This window comes from Anas acuta, chromosome 6 (assembly GCF_963932015.1).
Source record: "Anas acuta chromosome 6, bAnaAcu1.1, whole genome shotgun sequence".
In the NCBI taxonomy this organism is placed as follows: Eukaryota; Metazoa; Chordata; class Aves; order Anseriformes; family Anatidae; genus Anas; species Anas acuta.
Genome location: NC_088984.1, coordinates 5652938 through 5665164, shown reverse-complemented (window position 1 = coordinate 5665164; position 12227 = coordinate 5652938). Strand labels below are relative to the sequence as shown.

At 33.2% G+C, this 12227-nt stretch overlaps 1 protein-coding gene across 9 annotated transcripts in view; it reads right to left on the bottom strand.

Annotated features, from left to right (window-relative positions):
• The window catches only part of LRP1B (LDL receptor related protein 1B), a 666036-nt gene that overhangs the window by 18380 nt on the left and 635429 nt on the right, over positions 1-12227 (bottom strand). For 8 of the 9 annotated variants that reach the window (XM_068687099.1, XM_068687103.1, XM_068687100.1 and 5 more), the window contains 4 exons: positions 8453-8614; positions 5426-5600; positions 4674-4778; positions 2543-2656 (listed from right to left, as the gene is read on the bottom strand). In XM_068687099.1, coding sequence (XP_068543200.1) covers positions 2543-2656; positions 4674-4778; positions 5426-5600; positions 8453-8614 — 556 coding nt within the window. The remainder of the gene's footprint in view (positions 1-2542; positions 2657-4673; positions 4779-5425; positions 5601-8452; positions 8615-12227) is intronic. The other variant, XM_068687104.1, reaches the window with a different exon arrangement.

Genomic DNA, 12227 nt, shown 5'->3' with positions numbered 1-12227 from the left:
AAAAAGCTTCTAAAATTGTATTCAGATAAACCTCCTGAGATGAAAGAGAGAGGACAGTTTAATCTTACTAAAAATCATTATGTTGTTAATGTCTGTTGCCAACTTATTTATTTATTTATTTATTTTGAGCTTGGTATATGCACTTTACTGGATAGCACAAGTGCCCAATAAAATTAATCTTGGGAATATCGTCACAGTAAAAGGAAATAGTAAGTAAACAAAATAAGTTAATCACTCCGTTCAAAATCTTGCAATCCCTCCCTCAGCTTTCTTTGGAAGACAACCTGCTCAAAAGGGAAGAACCACAGCCTTCATCAACTAAATAGTACTTCGGATACTAGTGTTTCACCTTCAGGAAGGAAGAAAATTGCATCTAATTTCACTTTTACACGGAGAAGTGATTTTTTTCTCTCTGCTCTGCCTTCTATAAGCCGCTGTTTTGTACTTTTCCCTAATTATATATTTCAAAAGAAAAGGAAGAGTCTCATCTAGTGTTGGAAAGTAATACTTATCCAGGGATTTCTGAAGTCTGTTTTGTTACTTTCTACAGCTGAGTCCAAACTTTGCCCATTGCGTGCTCTGGGCATTGGCTTCACAGTGTCTTCTGAAGGAAAAGAAGTATTTTCATCTGTCTGTGTGTTTGGCAGCATGAATCTTTTCAGTATTTTTCCTATTCAAACAACCCGCCTCCGTACTTCTTTGCCTTACGTAGTTAGAAAGTAGGCAGGAAGGATTATGGGGCCTGTAGAACCTGTGATACCTTTCTGTTAGCATAAATTCTTGAAATTGTTGGCATCTGGCCTCATATAGAAGCTCTAAGGAGGTTAAAAGTTTGTTATCAATTCAAAGACTAACCAAGAAATATATATATATATATATATTTATATGTATATATATAAATATTTTTAAATGACTTCTCATTTTGGTCAGCAAATTTAGTTAAGCCACAAGATCATGAGAACAGGCAGTGTCAAAAAATAAACATTGATGTTACTCAGAAAGTTCCTAATTAAATTAACCTCATTGAAATCCTACTGTAATATCCAAAGCAGTTTTGACTCCAGTAGAAAGAGAATGCAACCCTTGTTGGCTATAGGAATGCATATTGAAAAAAAAATCTTCATATTTTTTCTGTGAAAATCTTACATTAGATAAAAAGTAAATATTTACTGGTTTATTGCATTATGAGAGAGTATGTAAAATTCAGAACTTTTTCTGAATGGTGTATTTTTATGCTATTTTATCTATTACAACATTTCACAATAAATTTTGTACTGTTACTTTCTTGAGAGTTCTGATAACATCCCCAACATATTAAAAAGAAAAAAAGAAAAAAAAAAAAAAAAAAAAAAAAAAGGAATGGTACTTGCAGTACATGACCTTATAAGCAACAACATGTTTTGCTTCAGGCTATCTTATTCTTAAATCTGTAGGATGCACAGAAATAGAAACTGTCCTGGCAATCATTTCACACGAATGCTGACCAACAGACCTACTCTCCATACTCTTCAAAATTTTAAGATGTGGTAGTCAGAAGACTAATGTACTTTCTAATGGATTTATGGTAGCTCTAGCCAGTTTCATTGCCTGAAAAACACTGACAAAGTATTTTGATTGTACTGATTAAAAAATCTGTATTATTCACCATACCTAGTCAGTCTCATTGTCTCATCTCTACCAGACAATGTAATCAATCTCCACAGCAGTTTACATTTTCAGAAACCATGCATTCAGATGAGATAATATTAAAGCTGTTAGAGATTTTGTATTTTATCCCAAATCTAGGTCTTTGGCTCATGATTTAAATTCCAACTTTTGCATCATAACTGTTGAGTAAAGTAATGTACATCTGTTATTGTGCATCTCTGTGTACATGTATGCCTAATTTAGAGCATTTTCAAAGACTAAGTCTGTTTATTTCCTGATAAGGATTAAATTTTACCCTTTAATACATAGGCCTTAAATCCATTAGCAAAATACAGCACACAACAGTGTCTATTCTATAATTTTTTTATCAGCAAAGTTATGAGGTAACTCAAATGCTTCTGTTTAATAGTTACTTTTTTACAGCATACTTCTATAGTTTACAAAAGACCTATGAATACAGGCTAAACTCTTGAAAAGGTAGCTAAATAGCTCCCCAGCTTCTTTCCCTACAGAGATAAGGAATAGTAAGTCAGTTTTAGACTACAGAACATGTGCAATATCACTGTTTGCTAAACTTTATGCTGCGTAGGATTAAATTGATAAAATATCTCAATGTGAACAATAAAAGTGAAGAAGCATCTTTTTTAGTATTTTCAATACACTTTTTAAAAATAAAGCTTTTTATTTCTTCCTCCAATGACATAGATACTCCAACAATATGTTTAAATATAATCATCAGTGCAACTATCAAAGAGTAAGTGTGCATTACAGAAACAAGAACCCGGATTAGGTATATACTGTGAAATGTATGTGAATGTGCATGACTTGAACCAATGAACTGTGGCCTGAAATGATGTCACAGAATGTGCAGCATTAAGTGGAAGGTTAAACCTACTTGCATCTCGGTTCATTAAACGCAGTTAAAGTGCAAATTCCCTCATTCTGACAGTAGTAATCACAAGGGTTCACTTTCTGGTCACAGCGCTGACTTTTAAACCCCACAGAGCATCTGCAGAATTTCAGTAAAATAGACCTCTATAAATATTCTGCCTTTTGCTGAACAGATTTTAAATGCATTACATATAATTATGGCAAGACACGCACACATACACAGGCACACACCCATAGATATAAAAAATTAATAACTTTTTTCATGGAAAGATCTAATCTGACTACATTGAAAAATTTGCTCATCAAAGCTTTTTAAGCACTTTTAAACAATGGGCCTATACAAACTTAGGTGTTCAGGAATCTAAGATTTGTAACAAAGTAGTATTGTCAAACGTTCTGCGCATTTATATTGACTGATCCAGTGTGCAATGGTCTTAGAAATGTTCATGATTGTCTTCTTAGCATGGTTAAGTATTGGCATATGCTACCAGTTTTTTATTTGGAAATACATAAACAAATTAACACATGAAACTTGTTTTCCTTGAGATGCTATGGTGTTCCAGATGGAAAAAGAATAGATCAGCTATATTAAGAAAAAGAAAGGAAGAATCAAAGTTCCAAAATAACTGTTCTAGGTGTTTAAGCACCTGGACTACTAGACTTGCCCATCACATTTTAGTCTTACATATTACAGCTGTTATATTCTCTTTTTGCTGAGGTTTATGAGTCTCTCTCGTCTTCTACTAACGATATTTAAGGAGATCCAAATAACAGGTAAAAAGGGCCAGGTGAAAATAACAATAATAATAAAAGAGCCATAGGTACTTAAAGTACAATAAGGACTATGGTGCAGTTGCATTCCACTGTCTCTAACCCCAAAGCTACAAACATTTGTTATCAACTTCTTTCCAATAGCTCAACCCTTACGGTTTTGCAGCTTTGCAAAGGTGCTTGAGCTTTCATAGGGAGGAACATTTGATCCATCTCTAAGCTAAAAGCTAAGCATCTCTAACCTCCTTGAAAGTCTGAATACAGCTAACACTCTCTCTAAAAGTCTAAAAACACCTACATCGCGCATGTCAACAAATGTTGACTGCATCTATATTCACAAATCTGTAATACCAGATCTCAGACAAGAATTTACTTATGTCACCCTGGAAATTACATATTTAAGTCTAATTATATCTTCTAATACCTCATATATTCTTGGAGAACACTGTGACATCTAGGTTGGTTTAAAAAGTGGAAGCTCTTCTGCAGTGCAGAAAAGATTGGATTATTTATTAGGCAAAAGTAAAAAAAGAAATAATCCAGAAGTGTGACTCAGTAGCTCAGTGCAACTCTCAGCAGGAAGAAAATTTTTTTCTTGCTATGATGCCTACTTCTGTATTTAATATTTAGTAGGTGAAAAAAATACACCATAGCTCTCAAGAAAGGACTAGAGGAAAGGACTAATGTAGGCTTTACTACCTCTTAAGAGAGTACTTCACAGTCTAGTCTACAGAATTACATTTTCTTTGGTATTGGATGTCTGGGCTTAAGAAAAGCATCTTGAATTATTTTCTTAATGCTGGTGTATTTCTGCAGAAGGGGAAACTGATCTCACCACATAACAGCCAAGCTTCTAAGGGTAGTGTAAAGGTTAAGACAGAAATGAGATACATGAGCATATCCTCTGACACATAAAGGAAATAAACACTGATATCATTCTCCCTGTTCTCTAGCCATCAGGTTCCTTACAGAAATGTATCACCACCACCTCTGACCGCCTTCATAAAAGAAAACACTTCATCCACCTTTGAATAGTAGGGGCAGACAACCATCTTGTACATTTGGATTCCATTCCAGAACAAATGACTAAATGAGCTTTAGATCTGGCCCCAAATTATTAAGTCTCAAAACACTTATCTTTATGTCTATATACATACAACATATAGTTTATTGTTTGATACACATATTGTAAAAATGTAGACAAGCGTTACAGAAATAGTCAGAAAAAGTATCAAAAGTTGCGACTGCAACTGGCATATTTTATTTCCTAAAGAGATCAGAAATACAAAAACTTTAGTATTTGTCGGTGTTTTAATATGGTCTCCATAGATATTTTAATGGTCTCTACAATGCAGGATACTCACAGACAGACAGGTATATTTGTGTCTGGGTCCAGCTGACATGTACCACCATTGTAACAGTAGCCATCACATAACTGACACGTAGAGGCAATCTTTCCATTAGTGCAACTGTCATAGTTAAAAAAATAAATAAATTGCTATCAGTATATTAGTAAATCTAGTGAATCACATTATAATGATCCATATATTAAAATACTGATTTTGTGATATGTATTAGAATTGCAAGAATTCTAGGTTTCTAACTTGAAAAGCTAGCGCAGGCAGTGAACTTTTAACACAAAATATTTTAAATCTTTCCTTTTATGAAAATAAAGTATTATTATATAAAATAATCATTCAGCAATACAGCAGCACATCTTAATTTATATGCTTTCATTAGTATCAATATGTCTTTTCCAATGTCACAGATACTGCAAAAAGAACACATTTTGATAGTGTGGTAAAACTAGACTGTTTACTAAATATTTCTATGACAATTTTTTTTCCAGTCAAAGACACATTCCGTTTCCTCCTACATTATGCTTCTCCTGGTGAGAAGTACTCTAAAAGTTGGTTTAAAAAAGCAGAAGCCAATGAGTTCAATCAAAACTTGGTAGCTGTACACTCACAGGCACTATTCTGATGTGACCACTTCAGGGGCTGGTTGCTCTGTAACTGATTTTACAGATCTAAAGGATACTGCGGTGTAATGGCTATCAATTATACAATTTTGAACATACTCTCTTTTCCCAACACACACACACACACACACTTACTTGCATACTATGTCATTACTGTCCTTGTTTATTATGCAGTGTCCCCCATGACATCTTATACACTTGTCCACTTCACATTTTGGACCTTCGAATCGTACTGGACAGACACATTCTACGCTTCCATCATCAGAAATAGTACATGATTCAGAATTTACACAATAATGGTGGCAAACATCTGCAAGAAACATAAAATCTAATTACAAAAAGACATTAAGGAGCGTCACATTTTTGTAATGATTAAAAAATAAAGAAAGCTTTTTTCCTTTCTTTTGAAAAAGAAACCCCCCAACAGATATGCAATATATTAGCAACATAGTCTTGTGAAGTGAAATAGAAATATAAGTTCATAAGAGATTTTTTTTCCTTCTGGATGTCTAACCATTTATGGCATCACCACACATGATACAAAGACTACTGATGAGAAGCAGAGCAGTGTTAATATATTTAATGGGACGTTGGCTGAATAAAAATATTCTGATAAATGCACATTACCATTAAAAATGTTATGTTAAACTGAAATGGGAACAGTATTTTGAAATAATTAACTTTTATTTTCATTTGTCCACATATAAAAATTTAATGAAGTTCTAATAATACCATATAATGACATGACCAATAAGTTCTACAAAAAATACATACCGCCTTATCTTTATAGGCTGTGCAGGACTCTATTATCTTAAGTAACTGCTTCAACATCAGCAGGACTGAGGTTTAAAGCAATAAATTCTTTAACTCTTTGGAAACACTAGTAGCCATCTCATTTATTTCATCTCCCTTTTATATAAACAAGTTAGCAGACTAAAGAAACTTATAGAGCTACCAAGATATGTGGGTATCTAAACAATTATGTAAGAGTGACAACTTTCTTTTGACTAAACAGTTTTATTTTTACATCTTGTCATTTAAGCTTCTCAGTGCAGACAAATCACTTCTGTTTCTAGTACTTCAGTTCTGTGTAGTTAATGTTGTGTGGAGCTTTTGGTGATGTTCCTGATGGACAAACGAATTAATTAACAGATAAAATGCATCATTTCTGAACTATGCATCTGTATTAATTCAAATTGTTCTATATTAATAAAATATTAACTTTCTGTCAAAATTAAAAAATTCAAGTCCTTTGAAGATCAGGATATAACTGAGGACAAATCATCAGCAGCTAGAAGTAGAGTATTACCAAGCTCTTCAATGGAAAATGAAACCTTGGCCATATGGCAACTTCAGCCTTGAATGTGAAATTTTAAGATGTTGTTTTACTAATAATATTTTCAACTTCAGAGCACAAGTAAAATACCTATGCACATTCATGTATCACACTTTGCATATAAACTGGTTTCAATCACATCACCGAAAGACCAAATTCTTAGAAGCAACTAATCTTTGTAATATTATAAGTTATATTAATAAATTTCAATAGGCATACAAACTGACCGCTTTTAATACAGCAAAAAAAAAAAAATCATACATACTTTTGAATAAAGCAAAACAAACAATAGGTGTGAATCTATGCACATATCAACAGTTGTCAATCTGTACGATGTCACAGAACTGTTACTGGCTACAAAATAATACTCTAACAGATTGTAAGACTCTTCTTTTCCTAAAAGTATTAAGGTTTAATAAACAAAACCTGTAGTTTATTTTGTATTTTATGATGTGTTTGAGTCTCTGTATTGTGTCATTTTTGCAAAGTGTCAGCAGAAAACCCAAATCTGACAATAAGCACTGTTTAAAAAGTAACCCTAAATTTACATTTAAATTAATTCTTTTAAACAACAACAACAACAACAAAAAGCAAAAAACATGTTTGCAGAAGCATTCAACTAGAAACAATTTGTTTGGTTTTGGGTAAGCCTCAAGTAAATATTTTTCTTAATCTGTATGTCTGTCTGGGCATGATTTATACTGTTTTCAAATACCCAATTGTGTTTGCAGATAGTTATTTGTGGATCCATGCAGTTTGTTTAATACCAAGTGGGAGAGAATCACAATTACTTCTGGTTTTCCTTTCAAAGGTTTCAATTTATTTCATAGTCTCCCAACTGGAAATACATTCACTTTACTTCAGTACAAATCCTATTTAAAGATACGCAGTAACCCATTCCCTGTTTGACAATCTTTCACTAAAACAAAGTACTTTTTGTATCTAGTAGGTAATTCTAAACCAGACCTTTATAACAACTAATTTCCCTTCAATTTTGTTTAAATATAGCCTCTTCAGTGAAGTCACTGAATTATGTAAAGAGATTATGGTTTTCACATTGAACATCCTACAAGCACTATGATGATCCTCTATCTCAGTGTTATAGTCAATGCAAAACACGTGTAGAGAAAAAGAAATTTTTGAAAAACAGGAAAAAAATTCTGACCTCAGATAATTAATTGATATTAAGTTAGGCTTGCTTGTTAGTAGCTGTTTGTTAGAGTGCTACAGACTTTCTAAAGGCATGAAAACGTTTGGATAATTAAGGTGATCTTGGAGTGAGTAGATGAAGGAACATGGAAGAATGAACCTCAAAGCAGCACCGATTATATGCTGCTTACTAGGATTAGAAATAAAATGGTAAATTAGCAGTTGGAGAAAGAGTGTTGGCTATTTGTGAAGATAAAGGATACCAGAAAAAATCTTTAACCAAGTATGTCAGATTATTATTATTATTTCAGGAATTCCACCAGCAAAAAATAGTAAATATAAAAAGTTTAAGTAGAAAATTGTAATTCAATGATGTTATTTCTATTTATGAAGTCAGATGTCTGGGACCATTCCATTTTACGTGATTTTTCATGTTAATACTAACATTAATCACTTCTGAATAAGTTTTTTCCTCCTACATGAGTAGATGGATATTGTGGAAGCATGTTCAAAGATCACTTGGATAGACCAGATTCCATTTTCTTAGGAGTAAGAATAATTTTGGACCTAATTTTATCAATGTGTACCACAGATAACCAAATCAATTCATGTTAAACTTCCATTCTGTGAAACTTCTATTATAAATCCAGGTTTACTAGCGTGTGAAGATTACTTACAGTACTGACATCTGTCTCCTGTGTACTCAGGCAAGCAACTGCAAAAGGGTTGATTTCCAGCAGTGACACTGCAGGTTCCTCCGTTTTGGCAAAAATGATGGCAGACTGTCTGGTTGCAGTTTGGTCCTGTAAAACCTAGTGCACAGTTGCAGGTAGGCCTCCCTGTTCAAAACAAATAAGACTACTTTATGATAGAAATACAAATTAAAATAATAATCACTACATTAAAGATATATTTTTTTGTAACAGTAGCAAGCTTTAATGTATGAGCCCGACTTTTTCATCTTACACTTGTGCACGTATAGTTGGTCACTGGCTATTTATTTGGGAATTATTTTGAAAGACTGTCTTACGTAGGAATATTTGATATGACTAAGCTCCTCAAACCATCCTGACAGGTTGGGTTCCACTCAGTTGCAGAAGATATTTGTATAATCATCATTGCAGTTTCTTCAGAATTCACTAGATTATTCTCAAAAGTACAAAGTTTTGTACATATCACATGAATACAAAAATATTTACTAGTACGCTAGTAAGTCAATTTTACATAACATTTTTACTAAAATAAATATCTCTGGCTGTTCTGTTATCCTGCCCCTCTAATATAATAAATACTGTAACTTAAGGAGAGTTGTCTTGTATCAGACCAAAGATGTATATAAGGTCCAATATGCAATTTCTGAAAAGTAATGAAGGCAAGAATATTTGTGTAGAATGAATTCCTAGTCTACAGTAGCTTATTTTAAGGGGTTTTAAAATACTATTTAAACCCTAATGCATTTTTCTCCTATGATTTTTACCTGTTTCAATTCTCCTATTTTTTCTCCTTATCTAAATCTAATGTCTCTGAGATTTATAGCTTTGTTATAACTTTACTGTTTTATTAAACTGTTCCACTTATCACTGATTTTTTAAGGCTTATCTTCTCTAAAACTACATTCTGCATCACGTACACGTCTTTCCATCTCCTGAATTTGCTTCTATATCTCATTTATAATCTTCTCTTCAAGTCAAATGACTTATTGTGTCCAAATAGTTGGTCTCCTTCTCACTTCCTAATAATCTAGTCTCATTCTTGTTTATTTCTTATGATTTTTTTTTCCCCACTCTCCTTCCCTTTGCTTTCATCATTCTGCCTTTTGGGTTTCCTTAAAGTTCGGGTAAATAGACCAAGTTTAACACTTTTCTCCTTCCTGGCTTCCAAAATTGGTATGGAGAGATGCACATTCATCAGAACCTCAGGACAGTTCTGGAATAAACGCGCTGACAGGACAGACATCATTTGAACCATAAAGAACCCAACCTGCTGGCAAGTTCAATCAAGATCTTAAATGGGTCCATGCAGACTGTGACAGCTAACAGGCAAAGACACAGAAACACTACATCTGCACAAAGGAGTATGGATAGGCTAGCAATAGTCGAACAGTAAATAGGTATCAGGCAGAACAAAAAGAACACACCAATAAGTAGACTACAGAGAACAAACACAGGAACATGCATGATTTATATTTACTGAGTAATTCTAAGAAACAAGGTGGGAGAACTGAAATGTCCAGTCTTGAATGGGTACATCAATATAATTGGTTATTGCAAATTTGGAAAAGGAAACCAGTTAATGGGCTGTTGTAAAACTTGTATGCATTTACTTCTTTTCTCATCTTCGCTGGTCATGGAATAGGGCTACATATAAAGAAATATTAGGGTTACAGTTAACTAGAGTTAACTACATAATGCACTGTGTATACATTCTACAATGCAGAAGCCCTTCAGACTGGAATTGCAAGCACAAACGCGGAAAAATTGATTACTGGATTTTATTAGTGACTGTCCAAGCCAGACAGTCACTAATAGTACAGCTGTGGAATCTGGAAGAGATCAGAGAAAGACAGATAATGCAGTAATGATGGAAGACTCCAATTATCCCTGTATTTACATTTGTAAAACTCCACACTAGGAAACGAAGCAGAAACTAACTTCTTAGATACAAACAATCCTGTTCCAAGAGAAGCTATGCTTGACTTGGGCCTGACCAAAGACATGGTTTAAAGTGTACAGGAGAGCCAACATCTTCAGTAGTCAAAAGAGGTAACATTTAAGGGTGGCTTTTCCATAATTACTTCTCACCTTTGTATTAATCTACCAGAAAATATTTACTGTTGCCTGATTTGCTGAAGCATTTTGACTTGGTCCCTTCCTTGCCGTATTTTGTCTCACTCCTTGTTTCCTCAGTAATTTTTATACAATCTCTGGTATAGGTATCCACAACTATCAAATTCACATTGTCTCCTGATGCTGCAGCTAAAACTCTGCAATGAGACTCTTCTTTTTCTTGCCTCTGTTCTATTTAGTTGGCTGTCTCATTAAAGTTACACAGATTAAACTAAATATGCCATAAGCTCCACAATTCTCTATTTCTTCCAGTCTGCCTTTGTTTTAATGTCATATAATCATTTAGTATCATGTTCATGGAAGAATTTTTCAATGCAGGTGAAGTACCCTTATTTTTTCTACTTTTTCTAAGGCATGTAGAATAATTTATTTATTATTTTTCCTTCCCTAACTTCTTACTCTTATTTTACATCAAACCCTTCATGCAATTCTTTTCTATACTTTCTATTTTAAGCTACTATACTTTAAAGTGTTTTGCAAATCATCCTAAAGGCCATGAGATTAGTAAGTTTCTTCCTCTAATGAGTACAGCAGGAACAAACCCATTGACTTAAAATAGCTCCAACTAGCTTAATATGCATCAGCCTGGTTATTCATATCTGTCTCCTGTGATCTAAACATTAAATCAAAGATGTTGAACTCAGATGTTAGCACAGAGTCTTTGTTTTTCCCCATGTATACACTTGTACTTAAATTTCTGCCCTCGAATCAGAGGTTTTCACATCTGAATCAATCTTTCAAATAAAATAGTGATATTTTATTTTCAAATATAAGTTTGAAATTGTTTTTTATTACCAATATTCCCCTATTTTTTAAACTGATGGACCATGATATTTTCCTAGTTTGTAGAAAATATTATTCTATTCTTTGCTAATGTAGCCTTATAAATATGCCAAATGGCTGACAGTTATATGAAAATTTAATTCAGTATAGCCTAAACACCATTTTTATCACTGAATTTAACATGACTTTTAGTAATGTTAATAGTTCATTGCCTATTTTACACAGACTGTTGGCATCTGAAATAATAGTAATAATAATAATGACATTTTCATCTGCCTTATTCTCATAAATTATTTTGGATATAAAGTGCTTCCAAGAACAGTTTAATAAAACTACAGTATTAAACAAAGACAAACAAGTTTTCACAGCACAGAATCCAAATATTGATTTATGCTTGCAAAGAAAATACTTACATTAACCAAGATGTCATATATCCTAACTAACAACCACTGCATCTCATGCACAGAGAATATAAACATTTACACTCGTTATGAAGTTTCAGGACTAGAACTATGCAGGGACAAAAGTCATCTCTTAATCCCTGAATTGTGCCACAACAGACATATTAATGACAGAGTATAGAAAAATATTCACAACATAGTATAGAAAAATATTAATAAGATAAGTGGCTTATGAAGTATTAACTTCTTCAGATTCATCTTTTGGTGAATTTTATTTAAAAAAAAAAAAAATCCAAAGAAAAAAATAATCCCAGTTTTGAGTTCTTTTTTCTTCAGTGCAGCCCTCAAATGGACTGTATGAGAATACTGTCTTTTCCTGTACCTATTACAAATCAGTACCCTAGCCTTCACTCTTTAGACCC